Below are 26,710 nucleotides of genomic sequence, written 5' to 3'. Positions count from 1 at the left end.
TAACACCACTAATGAAGCTTCCCCCCAGGCCACGCAGACCCAATTTACCACCAGAGGCAAATGACTTCACTGTAGTGATGGCGGGTGTTCCCCCGCTAGAGGCAGGTGAAGCTGAGGACTTTTGTGCCTTAAAAAGCAGGGTAATTAAGTGGCTAAACTTGAATAGACCCTTACCAGTGCATTTAAATAACGAAATCATAATGGTTAGAAGGGTCCCATGGGTGGGGAGAACTCGTAAATCTATAATAGGGGACTGCATATTGGTGAGCTGTAGGGATGTTAGAACTGTCTCCTACATATGCCAGGGAAAGAACAGATCGCAGGAGTCAACCATCCAAACCCTTCATGTGTCCTTTTTCTTTCCCCCTATCCCTGCCCCTGTACCCGTGACCCGATCATATGGCAACTGGGAAAGGGTGGGTCGGAGGGGTGTTCACCATGAGCCCAACCCTAGACCATTATTTAGCCGCCCAGAGCCACTTTTCCACACATCTAATCGGTTTCATTGCCTGGATGGTCTTGAGGGGGTAGATTGACAAACAGATAATGGCACACTGGGAGCAGGGGGTATAGGGGCTCTGAACGATGAGCCGGAGAAGCACAGCCCTGAGGCAAAGCAAATGCCATCGAGCTCTGCCTGGATGCATGTGTTGGATGAACCTAGGGCTGTAGATATTGTATGCATAGGAGGGGCACAGTGGCTGGAAATGGAAAAACAAGGGCGCGAATTATTAGGAGGGCCACAGGGAGGAGGGGCTCAAGGGGGCGAGGCACTAAGAATAATTTCATGGAATATAGCTGGCCTGGCTGGAAAATGTAATAACAAAGAGTGGCTTGACTATATTAGAAAATTCCATGTAATTTGTCTGCAGGAGACCTGGGCCCAGGAGAATAATTTTCATTTGCAAGGGTACAAGTGTTTCTTTGTAGCGGCTCAAAAATCAAGATCAGGGAGAGCTATGGGAGGTTTAGCTATTTACATAGATCTGGGCCTTCCGGGTAATTACACTTGTCTTGATTGGAATTCCCATAGGATTCAGGCAGTTAGGTTTACTGGGAAGGGGCTTGGATTCGTTGTAGTAAATGTTTACAACAATGAGACAGCGGGTTCCAACATCTCTCTTGTTACTGAATTAGATAATAGGCTGGGCCAGGTCATTACAGGCCAAAAAAAGGGGCAGTCATATGGGCTGGTGGTTTTGGGAGACTATAACTGCCACTTGTGCCCGGTATTGGTCCAAATAAACACAGATTGGTCCCGATGCCCCATGGAGAAGGGACCGCACTTTTCTCATACGCCATTAGGTTCAGCTTTTAGAACGTTACGGCTTAAATATGACCTCGAACACACTATTAATATGGTAGGGACGCAGGAGGATGGCACACTCCCCCCTACATTTAAGGGTAGAGGATGCTCTTCCTACATAGATTATATTCTGGTCTCTAGATCCCTAATAAATAAGACAACTAGTGTAGGGATTGAATGGAGTGGCTTCAGTGACCATAACCCTCTTGTCCTGGAGCTGTTGTACAGGGTGGGTTTAAGTATTAGAGTACAACGCACCTTCACTGAGAGGGCAATAGACCAGGGTAGGAGATTAAAATGGGCTAAAATAGATGGGGAAAAGTTTTACAAGGACCTGGTGGACGCGGGCAAATTGGCCATCAATGACTGTCTAGATACAGAAGTCCACGGATCGAGGGTAATGGAAGCTTTCGAACAGATCGCTAATCTGGTCGATGGCTTACTAAAGACTAATGTGCCACTCAAGAACCACGGAGATCCCCGATGGTTCGATAAAGACTGCTCCAAAGCTTTGAGGGAGCTGAAAAGCTGCCTTAAAACTAAACCAAGGGCCCCCCACAAAGTTAAGGCGTGTAGAGAAAATTACAAAAAGGAGATTAAGAGGAGGAAACTCGCCTTGCAGGCGGAAGCGTGGGCAGATTTACGAGAAGCAGGGGAAAGAAAGGATCTAGCAGGTTTCTGGAAAATAATTAATAACCCAACTTTCCAGGAAAAAGATATCCCGGATATAGGGGCCAATATTCTCCCAGAGCAGTGGGTTACCCACTATAGGAGCCTGTATAATCATGAGCCTGGTCCCACTGTAGAGAAACTGGCTATTCCATCTGAGGCTCCATTGGTAGAATTCTCCATTAAGGAGATCACTGCAGGGATCAAGGGCCTGGCTAAGAATAAAGCTCCGGGGCCTGATGGAATTCCCCCAGATTTGTTCTTGAGTAACATCGAACTCTGGGCTCCCCTAATGACAAAGGTGATTAATACGGCTATTACCTGTGGCCTGCCTCCGTCTTGGTCCACGGCAGTAATTGTGCCGATTTTTAAAAAGGGCAACAGGGATGATCCAAAGTGCTACCGCCCGATCTCCCTGATTGATGTGTCAGCAAAACTTTTGGGGAGGGCAATTCTTAATAGACTGTCCGAGTGGACCGAGGAGGGAAACATCTTCTCGGACGCCCAGTACGGATTTAGGGCAGGGAGGTCCACTAGGGACCAATGCCTGAACCTCTATATGCTGACTGCCAAGTATACCATGGCTAGTGATGAATCCGTTTATATGGGTTTCATGGACCTGGCAGCGGCATTTGATCACGTCAATAGGGAGAAATTGTGGGGCATGATGTCCAGTATGGGGATAGAGAGTGGTCTAATTAATATATTGAGGGAATTGCATAGTGACACCTCTGCTAAGGTCCGATTTAATAGGGAGGGGGGACTGACTAGTTCTTTTCCCTGTATGAGTGGAGTCCGACAAGGCTGCATTCTTGCTCCCTTTTTGTTTTCCCTTTATATTAATAATTTGGAGCAGTTTCTGCTAGGTTTGAAGGCAGATTGCCCAAGGGTTGGGTCGCGTCATATTCCTGTTCTGCTTTATGCAGATGACGCGGTCCTGATCACACGCACGCCAAGGAGCTTACAAATCTTGATTAATGGATTTGTTGAGTTCATGGGTGCCTTGGACCTTTCTGTTAACCTGAGTAAATCTTATGTGCTCCTGGCGGGGAAAAAAACTACCTCTAAATTTACATACACAATAGGGAGCCACACCGTGGAAGAGGTCAAAACGTTTCCCTACCTTGGTGTAACATTTGATGGTGCCTTGCGGTTTGATGCCTTGGTGGAGGAACGCTGTGGTAAAATGATTGCATCTAACGGGGCAATTGCTAGCTATGGCAGGAGGCTAGGAAGATGGTCCCCGGAACAGGTGATAAACTTGTACAGCTCTGTATCATGCTCCAAGGTAATCTATGGGGCAGAAGTATGGGGCTTTGTTAATACCACTAATATCCAACGAGAAGAAAATACATTTTTGAAATCGCTCGAGGGCACCTCAAAGTACTGCGGGTTTAATTGCCCACAGGGAGTTAGGGAGACCGTATATAGAAGATCTGATAAAACTGAGGCCCATTATTGCTTGGATAAAAATATGGGTCAATCCTGATGCGACACTCAGTAGAGAAATCTTATCGGACTGCCTAGAGAGGGACAAGTGTATGCGCATCCCTTGGCTCCTTTACGTGAAGAACACCCTAGAGGAGCTAGGCTTTGGGAACCCCTTTACTCATCCTGCAACTATTGTAGCCCAGAACAAACTGCAAGTAGGGAGAATTTTTCTAGAGCGGAAAAACCTACGCAGAGAGGAGGCTGAAGGGTGCAAAAAGACAGTGAGGGCCCATCACCTAGTGAAGAGCGTGGAGGGTATGGAGCCATACTTGTACCTCATGTATAATGCACAGGATAGGTTCTTGATGTGCCGCTTCAGATTGAACCTACTCCCTTTTATGTTGGCATCACCAGCGGGATTTGCAACATCAATGGAACAGAAGGGGCCCTGCGGCTGCAGGACTCCCTTCACTTTGTTTTACTCTGTCCCTTTTACTCAATGCCCAGACGCAGATACCTGGTAAACCTTTTAAAAAAAGCTAATTTGGTCCACGCTAGGGATGCATTAGTATTTTTACAGAAGGCCGCGGAACCCCTAATATTGTGTAGCATTATGAATTTTATTAAGGTAGCACTTCGTTTAAGGCTCACTAGAGGAGAAGACTGAAATGTTTTTTATTCTAACCCTTAAGTGCTACACATGGCTATATGGTTGTATTTATGTCCTGTTAAAATTCTGTGCTAAGAATCTTAAATGTTTAATGATTTTTTTTACTATGTATATATGTGTGTGCTTTTATGGTGTTTTTTAATCACCGAATAAAGATTCTTGAACTGAAGTCAGAAAATATCAGTAAATGTACTTAAAGAAGGTACATATCTACCAGGAACCTTGAACGCTTAGTTAGCCCACTGGAGGAAGAGAAGCATATCTTCTTCCCAGCTTTGTGTGGGTGAAGACCTCACCTCACCCGGCGACCGCTCGGGAGTATGAGGCCCCGCTCTGTCCGTCGGTGCCCCGGATTTGCAACCAAGCGGAAGTGAAAGGTTTGACCTGAAGAAAGCCAGGGCAATGCCCATGTTTGGCTGAAACATGTCGACCGTTCTGCATAGCGCCATAGGGTGGTCTTACTACTCGGCGTGTTTTTAACCTTTGACACATAGATTTCTGTGTTTACATTTTCCAGAATCTGGGTAGTCAATTTTAATTGTTATTATTATTTGAGCACTGCACTTTATTCACATGAGTCTAGGATGAACATCATGGCTAGATCACTGATATCCATTCCCGCACCGGCACTATATGGTCGGATGCGGTATGGAATGATCAACAATTTCCACAAGACGTAAACTCCACCATAAGGGTGGGCTCATGGAAATTGTTCCAGCTTATGTTGTCAACAACATTGTTATGTTTTGAATCGCATTTGTCAACAGCAATTGTTCATACATGCATCCAACTGTATCACAGTTACTGGTATAGTCACACACCATTCAAAGACCTGTTTTGCTCCCTTGTGTGTTTAGTATCTTGTAAGTAGGGGATTGAGCAGACAGGTCGTTAAATATTCCCCTTGACCCTCCACACTTTGCTTATGTCTAGAGATTATGGAGCTGCAAATTCTATTGGATCTGGAAACTTTAAGAGCAATACCTCTGTGCACCGATAGGTTGCTCCTTTGGTACTGTCGGTGGCGTTCGCGCCGGAAATAACGTGTGTGGTGCCTATAAAGGCACCACCCCAATGGGCTAATATCAGTTACTTTTCATAACGTTTCCAAGCCAAAAGCGTAGACACCAAGTACCTCATAAGGGTTACCCTACATATAGGAATACGTTTGCAGGGGTGGGGGGAGATGGGCGAGTCGGTAAGCAGTCTGTGGCTAGACAGAGTCTCTACCAGAATTCTAGCCACAAATTCCTTACCTTATAATAATACCCAAGCAATAACTCCCTGGAGGTGGGTCTGTGAACAGATTTAGCCCAGTAGTGCTGGAGGATTGAGCGGGCAAAGGGTCCTTTACGATGGACATGACTGTACAGGCAATAGTGCTTGGTATACATTTGCAAAATACCCACGTTGTACCATGACAGATGTGTGGGTCTGGCACTACGCAACTTAACGCAGTGGTCGCAGCTTTGGTTCTGATAGAATGAGTATGCAAGCCCTCAAGGGGTTGCACTTTGGCCAATGAGTACAAGATTTTAATGCAGAGCACGATCCATCTGAAGATGGTCCGTTCTGTATGATTCTTCCTTTGTTCGCCCCAGCAAACGTAAGGATGAGTTGATCATCCACCCTAAAGGCTTTGGTACGAACAAGGTAGAATGATAGTGCTTTTTTGGGGTCAACGCAGTGGAATCACTCATCATTTCTGGAAGGGTGAGGTAATGTGATGGTCTGGGCTACATGAAAAGGTAATAAACACAAGGAGAGGGGAGTCCCAGTTATTTGTGACAGTGTCTTTATCCAAGACAAGTGAGCGTAATGCACCCAGGTAAATCGGTGCTTGCATCCCAATTTCTGAGATATATATATATATATATATATATATATATATATATATATATATATATATATTCACCATTGGACCCTCACCCAGACACTGAACGTGAATGGGTGGCCTCGACACATTTGTAAGTGGAGCTTTTTGAGTGGTAGCAGTGAGTGAAGGCATAGTTAAGTGAGTCTGTTAAAATAACCTTTAAATCCTTTGTAACAAATGCATTATTCTGGGATCTAGGGCTAGGTTAAAATAGATCAGTGAGATGCTTTTAGGAATTAATGTTCCTAGGCATCCGATAGGTCGACATGTTTCAGCCTTTATATAGAGCTCGTTTTTAACCAGATTTTTGCAATTGCTAATTATCTGTGCAATTAAATAGTACAAAACATGCACGTAACCATACAGACCATATTTATAGGACCTTTTTCTTGTATGGTTGTAACTGAGAAGAGAAAAATTGGGGGACGGATAAGGTATCAGTGAGCGAGATTCCTTATTTGGAGCACCCCTCGTAGTGTGATTATTAAATAGGCTATAAGTATATGGCCAAAAGATACCCTTTAACAGTGCTCAAAGCACAGCCTTGCTGGGCTAATAAGAGAACAAACAACAACACGTAAGACCAAGGTGCAGAAAGGGAATCAACATTTTTGATGGCACACCAATTCAAAAATATGTCCCAATGGTAGGCGTATACTGTCCTGGTTGAGGGATGCCTGGATGCCAGATTGAGATCACCGACTTCTCGAGGAAGGTCAAAGACTTTCAACTGTAACCGCTCAATCTCGATGCATGAAGGCAGAGCATGTGTAGGTTTTGGTGCAGGACCCTTTCCTGTTGCTGTGACAGCAGATCCTCCAGAAGGGGCAGCCTAATCAGAGGATCGAAGCTCATGCTCAAGAGTTTGAGTTCCCATACTCTTCGTGCCGAATTTGGGGTCACAAGAATGACTTGGGCCCTAATGTTGCTGATTTTCTTGAGAACTCTGGACAGGAGTGGTATCGCGAGAGGCATACAGGAGGTCTGTTCTTCACTCAAGACGAAAAGCATCTCCAAGTGAGCCTTGCCTTGGAAACTCAGACGTGCAGAAGTGCTGACATTGCATGTTCTTGGCAGTGGTTAATATATCTATCATGGTTCTCCCCTATCTCTGAAGAGAACTTGAACCACCTCTGGAACGAGATGGCATTTGTGATCAGCTAGGCACAGACGGCTGAGTTTGTCCACTCTGGTGTTGAAAGAGCCCGCCCGATGTTGAACCACCAGGGAAATGTTCGGACGTCCCTATCATGTCGAGAGAGGCAGAGCCTTGCCTTGATGGAAGGTAAAAAAGGCTTTCAATGCCAGACTGTTTGCTCTCGGCTCCAACAGATTTGCTATCTGAAACTCCACCGGAGACTAGGGTTCTCTGATCTACACCTCTCCCATATGGCCACCCCAGTAAAGCATTTGTCACCACAGTAAGCTCTGGGTGGGTAAAGGAGAGGGGTCGTATGCTGATTCAATCGAGGTTCATCACCACTGTAGGTCTTTTGCAGTTCCCTCAGATATCTGGACCAGGTTGTAGAGATTCCCCTGATGATGTGCCCACTGGGTCTTCAGGTCCCACTGCAGGGACACATATGTCATCGGGCACGTGTTACCAGCAGGATACATGAGGCCAGGAGGCCCAGCAACCTCAGAGTCAGACTCACCAAATTCCAGGATAGAGGCTGAAACATTGGAATCATAGCCTGAATATCCTAAGCTCGTTGTTCCAGAGCACAGGCGCAAAAGTGCACTGTATCTGGCAGATGCATCCCATGCAAGTAAGAGCGGTGGGAATGGGGGGGGGGGGATTTCGACGGACAACGAAAATTAAATAAATAATACCCCCCCCCCCCCCCCATCACCACTCCCCCCCGACCGCTCTTACCTGCACGGGCCGCACCTGGGATCCAGAACAGCTCAGATGAAAGAGAATGTCTGAGAGGGAGTCAGGTGCGACTTTGGTATGTTGATAGTTAACCTCAGCGAATGCAGCATTTCCCCTGTATTCTGGATGGAGGAAATGACTGCCTACGGTGAGCCCGCCTTCAACAGCCAATCGTCGAGGTAGGGGAAGACTGGTACCGCGGACCTCCGCAGGTGTGCTGCAACCACCCCCCTGAACACCTGAGAGGCGCTCATATGGCCAAAAGGGTGCACAGCTAACTGATAATGCTCATGGTCCACCATGAACTGATGGTAGCGCCTGTGGGTAGGCGGACCGGGAATGTGGTAATAGGCGTCCTGCAAGTCCAACACTACCATCCAGTCCCCAGAGTCTGGAACAGACAAAACCAGAGCTAATGTGAGAATCCTGAATTTCTCTTTCTTCCGGAAGAAATTGAGAGGGCACAGTTCTAAAATATGACGGAGGCCTCCATCCTTCTTGGTCACCAGAAAGTAGGGGGAATGGCAACCATGACCTCCTTCTGATGCTGGCATCCTCGAAGGCACTTTTGGCCAAAAGAGTCTGAACTACCTCATGGAGCAGGGAGAGGTGGTCCTCTGTCAGCCGGTATAGGGATGGAGGCATGGGTGGCGGGGTTTCAAGCAAAGGGATGGAGTAACTCTGCTGAACAATTAGTAGTATTCACTTGTCCAGTGTTATGGACTGCCAGTGGGGCAGGTGATGACAGATCCTGACATCAACTGGGTGTCTGTGATGATATGAGGGCAAACGAAAGTGGTTTGAAGGTTGAGGCTGCCAGGGGGTTAATGAAGTGGGCCTGCAGCCATGAAAGGACTTGGGAGTCTGTTGGCCTTGGTGGCTAGGCAGAAATGGACGTGTATGGTAGCCCCTACCATAGCCTCAGAAGAGGCAAATGGCAGAATGGAGTTGACTTGGAGCAATGGAGAGGCCCAAGGACATGGGGGTGGCCTTGCAGTCCTTAAAGTGCCCCAGCTCTGAATCTGTCTTGTCTTCAAAGAGTCTGGCATCATTGAAGGGCAAGTCCTTCAAAGATGCCTGGACATACCACGAAAAGCCAGTGATCTCAGCCGGGTGTGGCGTCTGAGTGTCACTGACGATGCAGTCGCTCTGCCTAGCGAGTCGGTTGTATCCAGTCTGCAGCGAGAACTTTGCTGAGTCTATGCTCTTTGCAATAGCCTGTGACAGAATGGCTCGGGCCTCCACGGACAACTTAGGCTGCACTTGTAAAACTTAATCCAAAACTGTGTGGGCGTATCCCAAGAAGCAGGCAGTGTTCACAGACTTCAGTACTAGGCTGGTGGAAGAGAAGATTCTCTTACCAAAGCTATTCAGCCTCTTGGATTCCATATCTGGTGGTGCAGTAGGGAACATGCCAAAGTTAATTTTGGAGATGGAGGCCTGGACAACCAGAATCTCCGGGAAGGGGTGGTGGGTGAGGAAAGCTGGGTCCCTCGGAGTGGGGTGATGGCAGCGGGCAATTGTTTCGTGCACAGGAGCCCCCTGTGCAGGGCTTGGTCGATGCCCCGAGCAGGACATGAATAGGAGCTACATTAAAAGGGAGGAAAGGTTCTGTGGAGACGACGCCACAGAACCACAGTGCCAAGGCGGACAATCAAGTTCTGGCTATGTGGGCCCAGGTCTGGAAACCACATAAAAGCCATGAAAAACGACGGAGGTCCAGCCCCCATTGGCCTTCCAGCCGGCATTGGAGGACTGGGCAAAGGTGTTAACCCCACCCTCTATTCAACCAAGCCTAATTTACAGCGCAGACCCCAGATTCATGTAGGGGCTACATCCTACGATCGATCTTCAAAAAAGGAGATCAGACAATTCCATCCAACTACCGACTCATAGCCCTGCTGGACCTAGAGGCCAAAGCATATGAGCGCTCTCTTCTCAAACAGCTAGAGGAATGGGTCGCGGTAAATCTCTTCTTGCCTTTCTTTTAAAATGGGTTTCTTGCCGCTGCCTTAACAATTTATAACATCATTGCACTTGCCATTTTGAGTCTTCGAGCAGCCCAAAAGAGCCAGTCTCCACTCTTCAGCCATTTCATTGACTACAGCGCCGCATTCAACAAGGTGGACCGTAACACACTTTGGAGGAAACTAAAAATGTGGGGGTTGCCCCGGCAATTGCTCGGCCCATCATCTCTCGGCACTCAAACACCTGGGTTCGTGTGAGAATAGGCCGCAACACTGTAACCTCTAAAATCACAACTGATGACAGCCTGAAGCAGGGGTGTGTCCTCGCCCCTCTTCTTTTCAACCTATATACAGCTGATCTGGCACATATTTGGAGAGCAGTTGCCTGATACCGCCACAGCTTGGCCGGTCAAAGCTACACATCTTACAATACGCTGACGACATCGTCATAATGGACCAATTCACAGCCAGAATCCAAGCCCTGAGCAAACTACAGGAATACAGAGAAGCCAACTTTCTTACTATCAACCAAGAGAAGACCAAAGTCCTGATGTTTGGTCCCTACAAAAAGAAGGAACTTCAAACATGGAGCATGGGGGCTGCGACCATGAAAACAACCAAGAAATACAACCATCTGGGGGTAAGGTTCAACTAGATCTCCAGACCAATGGCCCACCTAGCCACCCTGAAAAAGAAAGCCGGAGCCATCATCTACAGCCTGACCTGTCTCCATAAGATCTTTAACAGCGCCTCTGCTGTACCCATACTGAAGGTCATGAAGGCCTCTCTCCTGCTGGCACTACACTATGGGCAACAGGATTTTCGCAAGGCATGCGCCCCTAGGCTGGAACACACTAAATGCACGACCTACAAGAGAGAATTTCGAATGCCCAGATATATACGGAGGACCAGATTACGCTTTGAACTAGGCCTGCCAAGAAAATCCCTCACCTGTGAGGCAGACACCTTGAAATTGTATATAAGGGCCCTAAAAGAACCTGCAAACACACTAGAAGCATGACTAAAACAGACATTTGAGAGTCCTGGGAACCCTTGGCACCGACAAGTTCAAAAAGCAATAGCCGCTCTACAAATCAAAGGTCCAGAGTTAAACTCAGACGCTATCCCTGACACAGCCTGGAAAAGGATTATCAACAGGCAGCTGAAATCAACCTCACACTTGCTGGACACCCGCTCCTTAAAGTCTTCAAATATCTTATCTCCATTGAGCAATTCCATCTTAACTGGGAAGCCACAGCCAGACCGCTCAGAAGAAACAGTTGATGGATGTAATGCTGGACAATGCAAACATTCACCCCCAGTCACAAGGATCTGGGTTTAATCCATCATTCTTTTTCTCACCACACCACCCCAGTTTGGACCCAGCCATATGCAAATCAGTCTTGACCCTGTTCCTTATGGGAACAGTCCAGCCCGAACTGCCAAGCCAGGTCTTCACTGGACCGGAAACAAGCACCCTGGGACCAGTTTCAGGGCATCGCCCTGGCTAGCTTGAATCCAGTGGAGGGCGAAATATGCAAAAGAAACATTTGATGGACGGAATGCTGGACAATGCAAACATTCACCCCCAGTCACGAGGATCTGGGTTTAATCAATCATTCTTGGGACATGTATGCCCACACGTGGGTCCCTTGCTCTCCATGCCACTGGAGTTAACCTATCCTGGCTGATGAGGCCAAAGCACGAAACCGGAAACCGGTCCTAGGATGCTTGTTTCCAGTCCAGGGAGGTCCTGGCCTGGCAGTTCGGGCTGGACTGTTCCCATTGGGCGCAGGGTCAAGACGGATTTGCATAAGGCTAGGTCCAAACTGGAATGGCATTGTGAGCAAAAAAACAATGGATTTAGGCCCAGATCTCTATACTGGGGTGAATGTATGAGATTGTTCTGCATTCTGTCCATCAATTGTTCTTTTTGCATTTGTCACCCCGAGTGGGACGGGTATGTCCAAACGTGGGTCCCGTGCTCTCCATGCCACTGGAGTCAAGCTATCCTGGTTGATAAGGGCTGAAAACCCGAAACCGGTCCTAGGATGCTTGTTTCCAGTCCAGGGAGGTGCTGGCCTGGCAGTTCGGGCTGAACTGTTCCCATTGGGCGCAGGGTCAAGACTTATTTGCATATGGCTGGGTCCAAACTGGAATGGCATGGTGAGCAAATAAATAAATAAAAAAATAAAAATAATAATCGATGGATTTACGCCCAGATTTCTGTACTGAGGTGAATGTACGACATTGGTCTGCATTCTGTCCATCAATTGTTCTTTTTGCATACCTCTCAGAAGGCATAAACAGACAGGTCAGTAGAGACATTTTATTTATGCACTTATAAGGCCTACCAGTGGATGACTTTAACCCATGGGCCCAACTGGGCAAGGAGGGGGCCTGCAGACTCCGTTATTGTAATTATAAGAAAGAATCATGCTTACACCTTCTGTGTGGTTGTCCCATGCTCGACGCCCCAGGAGATCTCTCCAGAAACCTATTTATCTAAAGAAGGAAATTTGCTCTTGCCAGGAGGCTTAGTCACTGGGCTTCTTCCACACTGACGCAAGAACCCTTTTGAGGGCGGCAAATAGGCCAAGAAGCTTAAGGACCTACTCCGACCTCGTACTTCAGATCCTCACTCTGTCATCATCTGTCAAAAACTGACTACCTCACGGCAAGACATAGAATTAGGAAATGGTGAGGAAAGGGTCTGCCTGGTTAAATACAACACACTAAGAGGGAAAGTGGTCCCCTTGATGACCCCCCATCACTTTCATCCCCAATAGACCCAGCCTGATGTAATTTTAACCATACCCCCGCCCCCAAATCCCCTTAGGGGGCATCAATATTTGCACTCTGCACTTTAATGCTTTTACCCACTGCCTCCAGCTAAACAATAAAATACAATTATTTGAAAACTTGAAGAAATTATTGGTAATGGGAGTGGCAAAAGATGAGGTAAATGGGGGACGGGGTGGTGCCCACTTCAAATAATTAAGGGACTGTAGTTTCTAGACATCTACGCCCGGACACCTAAGCAGGTGTACTGTATTTTGATATGCTGAACCTTTCCTGTGGGATACACATCTCCTCTCCTAAGAACTAACTCTGTGTCAGGGTTCTCTTCTATCGGGTATTTCGCCGACTTTATCTGCGGACACTGTTGGGTCCGGATGCACTGATTGGGTCCTTCGATTGGTTAGCAAGGGTATGTCACTAGTCATTCTGGGTCTGTTTCTTTATTGTTGTTACACTGTTGTTGTGTTATTTCTATGCGTTCTTCTTGCATAATAGAAAAATGTACATGATGATGTATTGGATACATTATTCTGTACAGTTACTAATAAAAATGCTTCAAAAAAATAATTAAGATATGGGCAATGGTTCTGGTAAGGGAAGAATAAAAAAGGTAGGCTTTAGCCTCCCACAGCTTTTTAGAACCACGTGTGTGTATTAATGCATGGGTATGAGAAAGGAGACACGAAAGGGAAATGAGGCATAGAGAGTGAGCGGACAATTATTCCTAAAATAATATTTGTAGTTAATTAGGGGTGTGGGAGTATAGGAGACTATGCTGGTGCACCCCCTGTATAAAACACCCCTTGTCTTTAAAATAATTAATTTTCAAACATATGGACTTTTGAGGATAAATCCCTGTCAACTTCCAGAATTCTGAAGACATTGCAGACCAAACCCCTAAACGTCTTGAGGGGTTGGCTCCAGAAGTTTCATTAATAGCACAATAATCATATTAATTGGTGAAAAATCGCAGCACTGATGACAACAGCCAACTCCATTGGGCACCTCTCTTTACAGGAAAAGTAAAAGTAAGAGGACTTATGTTTCAAGCGCTATTTTAATGGCTAGGCTCAGCTAGCTGAGGAGTCTTCCCTTTGCCTCAATCTTGTCACAGTAAGAGTTCTTACCTGGCTGTTGATGTCAGCTTTGTGTTGTAGCAGCACAGAGACCAGTTCATGATGACCCCGATCACAAGCCCAATGTAGCAGCGTCCGACCCTGGAGATCAAGGAGAGAAAAAAAGACTAAAACTCAGTCCAAGTGACAATGTGTCAGGGATGGATGGAATGGGGTGCTGTAGAAATATTGGCAAAATGGCGGATTTTAGGGTTCATATTTAAATTTCATTCTTGTTAAGAGCTTGCATAAATAAAACCAAAAATAAAAAGAATAAAAACAAGCATTTGCAATGCATTAGGTCTCGCATTTACGAAACTCTTGTAAACGCGAGACCTATTACATTGCAAATGCTTGTTTTTCAAAGCGCTCATGCAGCGCTTTCACTTTAATGTCAGCCACACCCCTTTCCTTGGACAAGCCACGTCTATTGAAATTGGCGAGGCCAACATTAAAGTTAAAGCACAGCATGGGGTGCTTTCTACAAAAAAAAGCATTTGTTTGCCAAGTTGACAAACAAATATTTTGTTTCGTAAAAGAGACCCTTGCAGCGCTTTCACTTTAATGTCAGCCACGCTCATTTCTTTAGACGCGGCTCATGTAAAGAAAGTTGCTTGGCTGATATTAAAGTGAAATCGCTGTATGGGGCGCTTTAAAAAAAAAAAAGAATATAGCATTTATTAAACAAAGAAGCACGGCTGCTCGATTCAAAGCGGACCACGCTGGAGAAAGAAAGAAAGGAGCGTCGGCTGTATAGACAGCGGACGGCGCTGGAAAAATAATTAAAGAAAGGCACATGGCCGTTGCAGGAAAGCATGTCGTGTCTGGAGTAGGACAAAATAATTAAAGAAAATAGATCTCACAGGCTAAATAAACGTACCGTGTAATCACAAAAGTAAAAGGTCCTGTCCTTATGGGAGGTTACAAACGCAGAAAAGTCATTACTAAAAAGGAACTAAAAAGCCTACGAATGAATCAGAAGCAACCATTTAGAAAGGACAGTAATAGGAACCAATTGAAAAGATGGGCGGAGAGTGGTCGGAGCTCCAAGTTCATACCAGAGTACAGCATGCCTCGCAGAGAAGCGCATGCGCTGCCAGGCCTGTCCTAAAAGGGATTAGCCAATGAGAGGGGGAGCAAACGGAAAGACAATGCAGCAACATACAATGACCACCAGGATTATTCAGCCTGCCAGTTAAAACAATGGAAAGTGCCCACTTTCATGCATGTTTTCACCAAGTTCAGCCTTGTGACAAAGAACCACAACCTTTCTCACTTTTACATACCATCCTGCTAGTGGTTGTTTGGTGGACTTAGCAGTACTAGTAGATGGCGCAAATTACTAAATGTACCTTCAGATTATTGATATTGTCACAATAAACATATTATTTTCTATGTCCACCTTTGGCCTCAAAGTCAAGCTGGGAAAGGGTCACCACCAGATCCCACACACAACACCAGAGGCAAACTGTTACCCTGGTTCCGGCACTACACCGAAAAGAGTAGATGTAGGGTCAATTTGAGGGGCTGAGGCATAGTGGCAGGCGGCCTTCCATTGAATAAAGCCTCTCCTTGTCCAGCCATAATCACCTCCATCTCTTCCAGTCACCCTTTGAATGCCAGAACCATAAGAGTCTTAGGACCTCCCTCTTCCCCACCCCTTCTATATACACACTTCCCCCTTCAGACATGCCTTGCTTCTCTTTCCCATGATGCCTTGCTGTATTCAGCCATGGGTAGACAGCTATACTTCATTCAGGTTGTCTACAATGACGGGCTCCTAGTAACAGTTGATTCTTTGTCTTACTGTTGGACACTGTCACTTGAAAAGGTAATTATGCACACAAACACAAAGAATAACCAAATCTAAGAATACTGAAGCTCCCGGAAATGGGCCAGGGGCTCCACACTGCTTACCTCCAAGTCGGCAGACTGAGGATGAGCAGCAATACTATCTTGTTTTTTCGATGCACCCAGGAGCAAGTCTACCATAGAACAGTTAACGTCTAATTAGATTGAGATCCCCAGGAAAGTGATGCATGTTTGATCTCGGCCAGCCACCGAGAAATGCCCTTGGGAATGAATGCATAATTTAAAATCAGTCTAAAGTGGGCTTGTCTGAAGCTAATAACAGGAGCGGCCATGGTTCTAGAAGGTAAACAAAAACATTCTTCTTTCTAACAGTGGATAGAGAAAAGAAAGGTGGGGCATGAAACTAAAGTACACGGCGAATAAGAACTACCCATAAGCTGAAACTCTGGCACCAGCATGGTTCTCATCTCTGCCACTTGAGCGCAAATCCGGCTTTGAAGAGGGCTGTTGTGATAGCTTTTATAGATAGGGCTATGAAACAAGCTGCAGTGTCTGTCACAGCGAATCCAGGGAAGTTATACTATAACAACCAGAGTATATAAGATGTAAACAGCATCCTAGAGAAAAGTTACCAGGAAGTTTATGAAGCAAACAATGTTTAAGCCTGTAAGAGAAATGGAAGACGTGGAAAGTGAACTTTTACAGCTTGGTTCAGCAAGATCAAGACTCAAGACAGACAAACAAATTACTTACCTTCAGTAAGGCTTTATATGGTAGAGACTATCTAGCCGCAGATTCCTTACCTTAGAATATTCCCCAGGTGTCACACTGGATCCGGAAACGCTTGGTGAGCAGTACCCCTGCGCACAGGGAGGTGGCACAATTCAGCTGCACATGACGTCCGTGCCAGAAGTGACATGTGCCGTGCATATATAGGCGCCATCGCAGCACGCTGATGTGAGGTTCTTTCATGTTTTTCCACACCAGAAGGGCGGAGCCATGTGGAACACTGACCACTGGTGTGGAAATATATGGCCCTTATAGGGAATCAATCCTTAACTCTATAATTCAGTTGCAAAGCGGGGAGGATGGGTCAGTCGGTAAACAATCTGCTGCTAGATAGTATCTCTACCAGATAAGGATTAATGAAGGTAAGTAATTTGCTCATATGATAGAGACTTCTTGCAGCAAATTCCTTACCTTAGAATAGATATCCAAGCAATACCTACTTAGAGGCGTGACTGCAATAAGGATTACATTAAGAAGTCCTGTAGGACCGAACGGGCAAAATGACCATCTCGTTGGACCGGATTGTCTAGGCAGTAGTGCTTTGTAAACGTGTGTAAAGAAGCCCATGTTGCTGCCTGACAGATACCTATGACAGGAACGCCGCAAGCTAAGGCAGTGGTCGCAGCTTGGGCTCTGGTAGAATGAGCGTGCAAGCCTTCTGGAGGCTGATTTTTAGTCAGTGCGTAGCAGATTTTGATGCACTATAATATCCATCGGGAGATGATCCACTTCTGCACCGCCTTCCCTTTCTTGGCTCCAACATACCTGACGAAGAGCTGATCGCCCAACCAGAACTCATGAGTGGGATCAAGGCAGATCAGTTAATTGAGTCTCTACTCTTCTTTAGAAGGGTGAGGTGGAGCGTAAAAAGTAGGCAGAGGGATGGATTGGCTAACATAAAAAGGGGTAACCACTTACGGTAAGAAATATGCAGAACCAGTCTGTTGTGGAAGAAAGTGAGGCATGGAGGAAGAGCAGAGAGCTTGTAGATCGATGACCCTCTGGGCAGACTTTATCGCCATTAGAAAGGCTGTTTTCATGGTAAAAAGTCTGAGTGGGCAGTTGTGGAGCAGCTCAAAGGCAGCATTCATCAAGAAACATAAGAACGAGATTTAGGTTCAACTGAGGCATCATAAAGGGCACTGGTAGGAACATGTGTTGGGAGGCCTTTTAAGAACCTATGTACAATAGGGGATTTGAAAAGGGATGAAAGTTCTGGCAACCGCAGAAAGGATGAAATTGCAGAAAGGTAACCTTTTAAAGTGCCAAGATCACAGCCCTGCTTGGCCAAGTAAAGAATAAATTAGAGAAAGCGAGAAAGGGGTGCTGCGGATAGAGGGTCTACATGCTTATCAGTACACCATATAACAAACTTACTATCACAGCATGCATATTGCGTCTTGGTGGAAGGGCGGCTGGCTGCCAGGATAACATTGCAGTCTTTGGGTGGAACGTCAACAAGCATTGGAAATGCAATAGGTCTCGCATTAGAAAAGTTGGAGCTATTTGTTTTGTAAATGTAATAATTTTCTTACTTATGTTGACGTTTTGAAAGTAGTTAATTTATTTTTGATTTTTTTTATAATCACAACAGCTTATAAATGTCAAAAGTAAATAATACTTACCTAATAGGGGAATTTGTGTTGTAGCCCGCCTTTCAGCAGTTTTTTTTTTTTTCATTCTAGGGCTAACAAGAGCTTCGCATCCTGCTGTTCAAATTAGCATTTCACAGATGCTGCTTGACAACAGATTACAATCTTTACGACGGTGCTTAAAGCACTCCAGTATCCTGTTGTAGTTTCGTTTTCCAAAGTCTTAAATTCTGTGGCCTGTGTGTTTATGTTAATGAAATTGTAGAGCAGGGGCGCGGTACAGACGGAGTGGAGGGGGGAAGGGATTAGTCAGCTGGATGGGAGATGGGATGGTGTGTTTGGTCTTTTCGGAAAACAAACTTTTTTTATGAACGAAAACAAATTTTTTACATTTAACGTGCAAGTCTGGTTGCAAAACTTAAAATATGTAAAGCAAACGTTATTTGAATAACGGCAAAAAATTAATGACCTTTTAAGTGCAAGCCTGTAGTCTGACTCTAAAGTAATACCATTGAGCAGTCGCACGCTGGAGAGGAAGGGGGGAATGACTAGGCATGCTGAATGGGAGGGAGGCTGTGTGTTTTGTCTGATTTGTAGACGAAAGGTAGCAATCCCTCCGGTGACAGCTGTGTGCAGAAAAAAAAATTAGATAAGCATAGCCAAAAAAAGGTATGTAAACAGATACTCTTGTTCCTAAGAATGTGTGTAATTAAAAAACGTACACCCTAGTCTCCATGGCATTTTAAAATGCCTTTTATGTACATTTTAACTTTTGTGCGCAACAACACCCATTCAGTGTGCATGGGTAACTGTGCAGCGTGCAGAAAGTGAAGAGCCAATGGGAGTAATTAAAAAACGTACACCCTAGTCTCCATGGCATTTTTAAATGCCTTTTATGTACATTTTAACTTTTGTGCGCAACAACACCCATTCAGTGTGCATGGGTAACTGTGCAGCGTGCAGAAAGTGAAGAGCCAATGGGAGAGAGGCTGTGGGATGCGTGATAGCGTGCTGGAGAGAAAGGTGGTGTGATCAGCACGAGGCGCGCAAGTCAGCTGAAAAGAGCGTGCACTAAGTGAAGAGTCAATGGGAGAGAGGCTGTGGAATGAGTGTTAGCGTGCTATAGAGAAATGGGGTGTGATAAGCGTGAGGCGAGAGACGGCCTGGCGGCCGTCAAAATGAAAGCCGTGGGCAGTGAATAAATTAGGGGAGGAGAAATGCCTGAGGCACAGCGCACGCTGGGGGATGCCTGTGGGAGGGAGGCTGGTGGCTTTGATGTGCACGCGCTTTTTAGGTCAATGCGCTTGCGCATTGAGCCTTGCTTTTCACGGGCACAGCATCAAATCGCCCGATGGTTAAGCTCTGGTTAAGCCCCAATATCTCTCGTAAGCTCAATGCGCAAGCGCACTGACAGGCTCGACCTACAAACTGTCAACTGTTGCCGCTAAATCTCCATGAATGAAGGCAAAGTGTTTTCTGGTTTAGGTGCAGGGCCCTGCCCTGTTGCTGCGACAGAAGATCCTCCCGAACAGGCAGCCTCACTGGAGGACCGATGCTCATACTCAAAAGCACTGGATACCAGACTCTCTGTGCCCATACCAGAGCCACAAGAATGACTTGGGCCGGTCCGTTAATCTTCTTGACAAGTCTGGGCAGCAGTGGTACTGGATGAAAGGCATACAAGAGGCTGGAGTTCAAAATTGAGGTGAAAAGAGTCTCCGAGCCAGAGCAGCCTTACAAACCTCAGCACGCAAAAATGCTAACATTTCGTATTCTCTGAGGAGGCGACCAGATCTAACCAAGTTTCTCCCCACTCTTGAAAGAGGTCTTGTGTCACCTCTGGGTGAAGATGCCATTCATGATCTGCCAGGGCACTGACGGCTGAATTTGTCCACTCTGGGCTTCAGAGAGATTGCCAGGTGTTGAACCACTAGCAAAATGCCTTGGTGTTCCAGCCATGTCCAAAGATGCAAGGTCTTTTGACATAGGGCTCATGGCTCACCCTGCCTTGTTTGTTATAGTACAACATGGTAGCCGGGTTATCTGTGAACACCTGTATTAGACATCCCCTGATTGAAGGAAGAAAGGCTTTCAATGCCAAACGGATTGCCCTTACAGCAGACTGATGTGGAATCCAGATTCCACAGGAGACCAGAGTCCTTTGATCTCCACCTCTTTCAGGAGGCCACCCCAGCCCAGGAGTGACATCTGTCACTATAGTCAGCTCTGGTTGGGGAAGGGAGAGGAGTCTGCCACTGATCTAATCATGGTTTGTTAGCCACTACTGCAGATCTTTTGCAGTTCCATTTGAGATCTGGACATTATCGGAGAGATTCCCCTGTAGCCGCGCCTACTCCGATTTTAGGTTCCACTGCAGAGCCCGCATTTGCCAGCGGGCATGTGTTTCAAGAAGGATGCAGGAGGCCATGAGGCCCAACAACCTCGGGGTCATTCTCGCCAACATCCAGGACAGCGGCAGAAACATTGGTATCATAGTCTGAATATCCTGGAATCACCGCTAGGGAGGATAAGCCCGAAAATGTACTGTGACAAGACAGCTCCGACGAATGTAAGCACCTGAGAAGAAGTCAGGTGTGACTTTGGCAAGTTGATAGTTAACCCCAGCAAATGCAGAAGGTTTGCTGTAAGTCTGGAGGTTGGAGACGACTGTCGGGTGAGTCCGCCTTCAGCAGCCAATCGCCCAAGTAGGTCGAGACTGGAATCCCTGATCTCAGCAGGTGAGCTGCAACTGCTGCCATCACTTTCTTGAACACCCAAAGGGCACTGTTACGGCCGAAGGAGAGCACGGCAAACTGAAAGTGCTATTAGCCCACTGTAAACCCCAGGTAACATGTGCGGGCAGGCAGGACAGGAATGTGGAAATAGACATCTTCGCAGTCCAATGCTACCATCCAGTCTCCCGGATCTAGGGCAGACAGGACTTATGCAAGCATCTTGAATTTGTCTTACTTCGGTAAAAGGTTGAGAAAGGCACAGATCGAGGATAGGATGAATTCCTCTGTACTTCTTGGGCACCAGAAAGTAGCAATAATAGCAACCACAACCTAGGTTTGATGTGGACATTGTCTCTATAGGTCCCTTGGCCAAAACAGCGAACACTTCCTGATGGAGCATGGAGAGGTGGTCCTCTGTCAGATTATCATAAGTGGGTGGCATGGGGGGGGGGGGGTCAGAAAGGGGAGCAATTAGCCCCTTTGGACGAGCTGCAAAAACAAATGGTCGGAGGTTCTGGACCTTCAGTGGTGCAGGTGATGGTGTATCCTGCCCTGGTCGGAGATCAAACTAAAGGAGTTTGGAGGCTGCGAATACCGGAGGTAGTAAACTGGTTCGACTTCTGTCTTCCTATCTCACAGTCTGTGGGAACTGCGTCCTTTACCATGAAAGGATTACGAACCTTGCTGGCCAAGATTGTAGAGATATGATTGGAAGCCCTTCCGTGGCCACGAAAGGGGCAGAAGGCAGACTGGGGTTAGCGAGGGGCCATAGAAAACCCCAAGGACCTTGCCGTAACAGTATTGTCCTTGAAGTGCTCCAGCGCAGAGTCCGCTTTCTCACCAAACAGACAAGAGCCATCTTAGGGTATTTCTATGAACAAAACTTGGACATCCTCCTTAAGCCAGTGGTTCTGAGACTGGTGGTGCGTTTAAGGGCTTCTGATGAGGAAATCGCTCTGCCCAGCGATGCAGTTACATCCAGTCCACATCTTTTGGTGAAATTCGCTGCATCTCTCCCAGTGACAATTTCCTGAGAGAGTATGGCTCGGGCCTCCTCTTAGACCATGGGCAGCACCTGCGCAACCAAGACAAGACCCAGACCGTATGGGAGTATCGGCCCAAGAGGCATGCAGTGTTCAACCGACCACAATGCTAGGCTGGCAGAAGAGAACATCCTCTTCTCGGAGGTATCCAGCCTTTTGGATTCGCTATCCGGTGGGGTGATAGGGAATGTGCTAGGGTTCATTTTGGACACAGAGCCGAATGATGCCATCCACCTGCACGGTACTGCGCACCAAAAGTTTTTAAATACAGTTTGACGAGTGGGGAATATTCTATGGGGAGGACTCTGCAACTAGAATTCTCTATCAGATAGAGGAAGCCAAATCAGTCAGTGAGGTCAGTGGAGGGCAAATGTCACATGAACTGGTCTCCTCCACCATAGCGGACTTGGGGTGAGACTAGTAAAGCAGTGGGGATGGAGAAGATCACATTCAATTATCTATGAAGAAACTTTCAAGAGCAATGAAAAGGAGAGGATCTCGAGGAGTTGAATCAGGGCACAGGAAGTCTTCTTAGTCCTACTTAAGGGAGGGAGAGACTGTTAAAGGACAATGAACTGGGGCACACAATTATTCCAGTCTAACAAACTATTCACAATGGCAAACATGAGGAAAATAATACAGAATGGGAAAAGCAGGGAAGATCTGGATGAAATGGGACAAAAGGACCCAATTCCCGCAATGATAAAGAAATTGGATGTCAGTAACATAGGTGAGCAATCAAGATAGGCGAAAAACAAGCCTCAAAATCTGACAGTAAGTGCTGATTTTCCCATTTGCCAGCCACTCTGACATTCGCCACAACAGAATCCTAAGCACAACTCTAGCATACTCTAACCTCAGAGAGAAATGGAAAATTAGGGAGCGTGCATGAAGGAATCACAAGTCACACTGTATACATAAATATTTAGGTTTTACAGTGCAAATGAAGGATCCCAGGGATGACTGATGAAAAGGGGGGGGGGGAGAGAGTTAGTGTGGTGTTTTTCGGATATGTTCCAACTGATACATTCTTAAGCATTTCCTAAAATGGCATTGCTGGCTTGCGGCTTGTAGGCGAAGGCAATAGTACACTATGAAACTAAAGCAGGTTCCACATGTAACATCCTCCAAAAGGCAGTCATTCTGCCTGCTTCTGCTAGCTTATCAAAATCATCAATAAAAAGAACTTAACAGAAAATGTTCAATGGCAGGCCATTAATAACCATTTGTATATTAACCACTGTTAATATACTGCCTTTGGAGATAAAGCAAGTGCACATGGGAGACTTCATCCTACTTGATGTTAACCAAGCTAGTCTTGTTGGATTCCAGCGGTATAATCATATCAATCGGGTTCATCTTCTATAGTGTCATAATCAATGCTTTCTGTTGAAGGGAATCTAGAAAGGAGACCACTCTCATACCAAAAAGACAATCAGAGTCGTAGGGGGCATAGAGTTAGAGGTGCATCTGTGCTTTTAAACAAACCATTTATAAGAATATAGAAGTTAGTCAACAGCAGCCATTCTTAGTCTTCTTTCTAAGATTCTTCAGATGTTTCTTCTAAGCCCTGCATAGCTGACTTCTGACCTGCTTCAGAAGCAGAAGTTAAGACCTTCTTGACTAGAGATAAACTAACTGCAGTCTGCTCTGGTGTATGATCATCTTTTGGTAAACTTGTTTTCCCTTCTTTCATGCCTTATTTAGTGTCTTTATTCAATTCCAGTTTCTTTTTGGGCCTTTCATTAATCCTTGGTATGCAAATGTTATCAGAAATTGCTCTTCCTTTAAACTGTCACTATCCCACAGAGATCATTCATTTCCGTCCTATCTCTGTGCATCATTATCAATCTGACATTTTGAACTAATTATTTTCACAGCTTTCATCCTTTCTTCTCACTAATAATTTTCGTTCTCTTGTTCAGTTCAGCCTTCGTCACTTTACTCTGTTTACTGGGAATGCACTACTTTTGGTGTCTAACACTTTGCTTCATGCTTGTCACAACAAGCAGTCCTCTAATCTCATTCCATTGAGTACTTCTGCTGCTTTTGATATGGTTGAGCACTCTGTTCTCTTACACTTTTGTTGCATTTGTGGGATGATGTCTCAGCAATACACTAGTTCCACTCCTGTATTTCAGGTAACTCTTTTTCTCTGGGAGGGATGCTGTTTCTTCTACCTTTCCAGCTCATTGAGGGCGTGTAGAGGGGCTTGTTCTGAGTCCTTTGATATTCTAAATGTATAATATTAGTTACAAAGTATTTGCATTTTCCTAAACTTAACCCCAAATAGAGATTTGTTTTCTCTACTTCTTACATTTTGTATGCTTCTACTATTCTCCTCATATGTTTCTCCCATCTCCAATTTATTTTCAGCTTTCATCAGTTATCTGGGTATGTTGTTTCCACTCGTATAAACCACGTAAGACAACAATTCCTATATTTTTATTCCATCAAGTTCCTTCAATCCTTGGTCCTTTCTCGCCACAACTACTTGTTCTTTCTTTAGGGCTGTCTTTCCTACTATATTCTTGGTCCTCGCCAGACAATTCAAAATTGAGGAGTTCAACTTCAATTTTCTCTTACAAACACATCTCCATATTTTGTTCAGCTTTGATGGCTTAATGTCTTAACTTAGTTTAGATTTTGTTTTCTGTGTGCTGTTTTCTAATGACTTCACTCAACTGCATTTCCATAACTGCTCCAATTTATCTCACTTAATACACCTGCTTGTTCTTTTAGGTCTGCGTCGTTATTTGTCCTATTTGACCTTTGTCCTCCTTGTGAATCTTCTTGTTTTCACCTAATTGGCTCCTGAACAAGAGAATGAGATCCCTATTTTCATTAGGTGCCGCAGAAAAAGCATCGCCCACTACCATCTAATCAAGTATGAATGCTTGTTGTAAGTCTTCTGAAATGTTTCAGATTGTAAAGCAGTTTGGCTAAAAGTGCTGTCATACAGCTAGCTCTTCCATCTTGGTTCGCTTACTCTGACCTCTTGTGGATCTACATCTGCCTTCTAAAGATGCTGCTATTCTTCCAAACTTCTCTGGTTGAAGGTGTCTGCTTCTTTTTAATTCTGGTTAAGCTAGCCCTAACACTCGGCAACAGCTAATGCACTGAAGAAGAGCACGGGTGGGTAAGCCAAAAGGCACGCACATGACACTAGACTGGAATTCAACGTTTTACTCACTTGCCGATTTTCTGGGTGTTTTATTGGTGGTTAAGTGTTTCTTCTTGCAGTTGGGAGTACCTGTAACTCTGCGTTTAACTTTGCTAAGTAATTGCTCTGGGATAGGTGTGATACTGCGAATTGTCCCCTCTCCACATTTCTCAGCTGTCCTGGTTAGCTGACAGAGGGCCTAGGAATAGACAAATGCAGAAACTCTTCCTTCTGCTGCATCACATTAGCATCAGGAGGAGGCACAATGGTTAGCAGCAGGTGGAAGACTCTGGTCGAGTCTGTATGGAATCCCTACCTCCTGGATATCTCTGGCTGAGAGGCGGGAGAACGGGTGGAAGGAAAGAGCGTATTTTTGCCCTCGAGAGCGAATGTTCCGATATAACACCCTGAGGTTCAGCAACTCTCACCAAAAGGGAGACGATGGAGCCCCTTACAATTTTACTTTTGCAGGATGGAAATAACGTTCTCATCAATTACGCAGACCCAAAGTTCCATGACCACACAGAAAGAAACTGGAAGGACTGGTTATTGCCCTGCTTGTCCAGCAATAACAGTCAGGTGAAGATTTCAGAAGTACACCAAAAATGCAATCCCCTTGAAATATGTGAAAAACTACTTCAAGGCCAGGAAGATTACCCTGAGTTTTAAGAACTTCACCATCATCAGCAAACATGGGTCTTGTGAATAACTGTGGACTTCACCATCTAGAGCAAACATGGATCTTGTGCCCAAAACAAGCCCATGGTGGACTATCAACTAAACCATTATGTGTCAGAGATGAAGACTGATGGGCGGAAGGCCCAGAAGAAAGCTACTTTGAGGCTGGTGTGGCCAGGAGTCAACTTGGAAAATCAGCTTAAGCAGTCGGGGACCTTCCCTTGCTTGAATATTGATTTGTCCAAGAACTCATGTACTTTACAAAGAACTACTATTCCCTAGGGGTTCTTTCCTGACGTGATTACACCCGACTTTACGTCAAACTAGACACCTTCAAGGTATAAATATGCCTCACTCGCTCTAGCAAGACACGGTGGTTCGGGCAGTTTGACTATCTACTTGCCCGACGCAGCTCGCTACAGCAAGTGCCGAAGGAAGCCGACCCTCCAGCTGACGCACTGATCGAGAGGCTGCATTTTTCTCGGCGAGAATCTAGCTCCAGTGTTTCCAAGCTCCCCTCGCGGGGTGTTGGGAAATCGAGTCCCTAGACTGAGATACCAGACCTCCTTCATTCTAAACTAAGGTATGGAGCTGATTAGAACCTAGAGAAATCTTAGATAGATTCTTGGCAAAGACAACTACACCTATGCTACACCATACTTACTTCTTCCTGCGTACTAGACTTAGGTTAGGTACATTGGGGTAGGCGTATTTTAGAAGCACTAGTTGAGCATTTTTAGCCATTGTTATTTATGTATGTATTTATATATGGCTTAGAAACCATACAATGATCTTACAGTATTATTTTATAATATTGTTCTCGCTGTACGCATTATACTTTGCAGTCTGCATTACGATTGTAGCAGTTCACTTTTCTTGCATGAGAAAGACGACTGTTCAATAAAACCTTTTATTGAAAACGCCTCTATTTCTCTGCACCTCTGTAGAAACGAAGCATGCACGATTGACTGAGTGAAATACTTATCTATTGTTTCCGCGACTATAGAGATACATTTCTTATTCTTGGGAAACAAAGTTGTCATGTTTATGCGGTTGTCAGAAATGAATGCCTTCTTGTGAATTCGATAAAGTTTCTAGTGACCTCTGAGCTAGCTGGCACTCACTATTAAGTTTAATATATTCGATAGAGACCTAGTTGACCTCAGTCCTACGTCTAATCTATAGG

At 45.6% G+C, this 26,710-nt stretch overlaps 1 protein-coding gene across 2 annotated transcripts in view; it reads right to left on the bottom strand.

Annotated features, from left to right (window-relative positions):
• Positions 1–26,710, bottom strand: part of ACBD6 (acyl-CoA binding domain containing 6) — a 395,397-nt gene that overhangs the window by 125,653 nt on the left and 243,034 nt on the right. For both annotated transcript variants that reach the window (XM_078643536.1, XM_078643527.1), the window contains exon 6: positions 13,725–13,814. In XM_078643536.1, coding sequence (XP_078499662.1) covers positions 13,725–13,814 — 90 coding nt within the window. The remainder of the gene's footprint in view (positions 1–13,724; positions 13,815–26,710) is intronic.

This window comes from Lissotriton helveticus, chromosome 1_1, assembly GCF_964261635.1.
Source record: "Lissotriton helveticus chromosome 1_1, aLisHel1.1, whole genome shotgun sequence".
Lineage (NCBI taxonomy): Eukaryota > Metazoa > Chordata > Amphibia > Caudata > Salamandridae > Lissotriton > Lissotriton helveticus.
The sequence above is the reverse complement of the archived record's forward strand: the minus strand, read 5'-3'. Positions and strand labels throughout refer to the sequence as shown.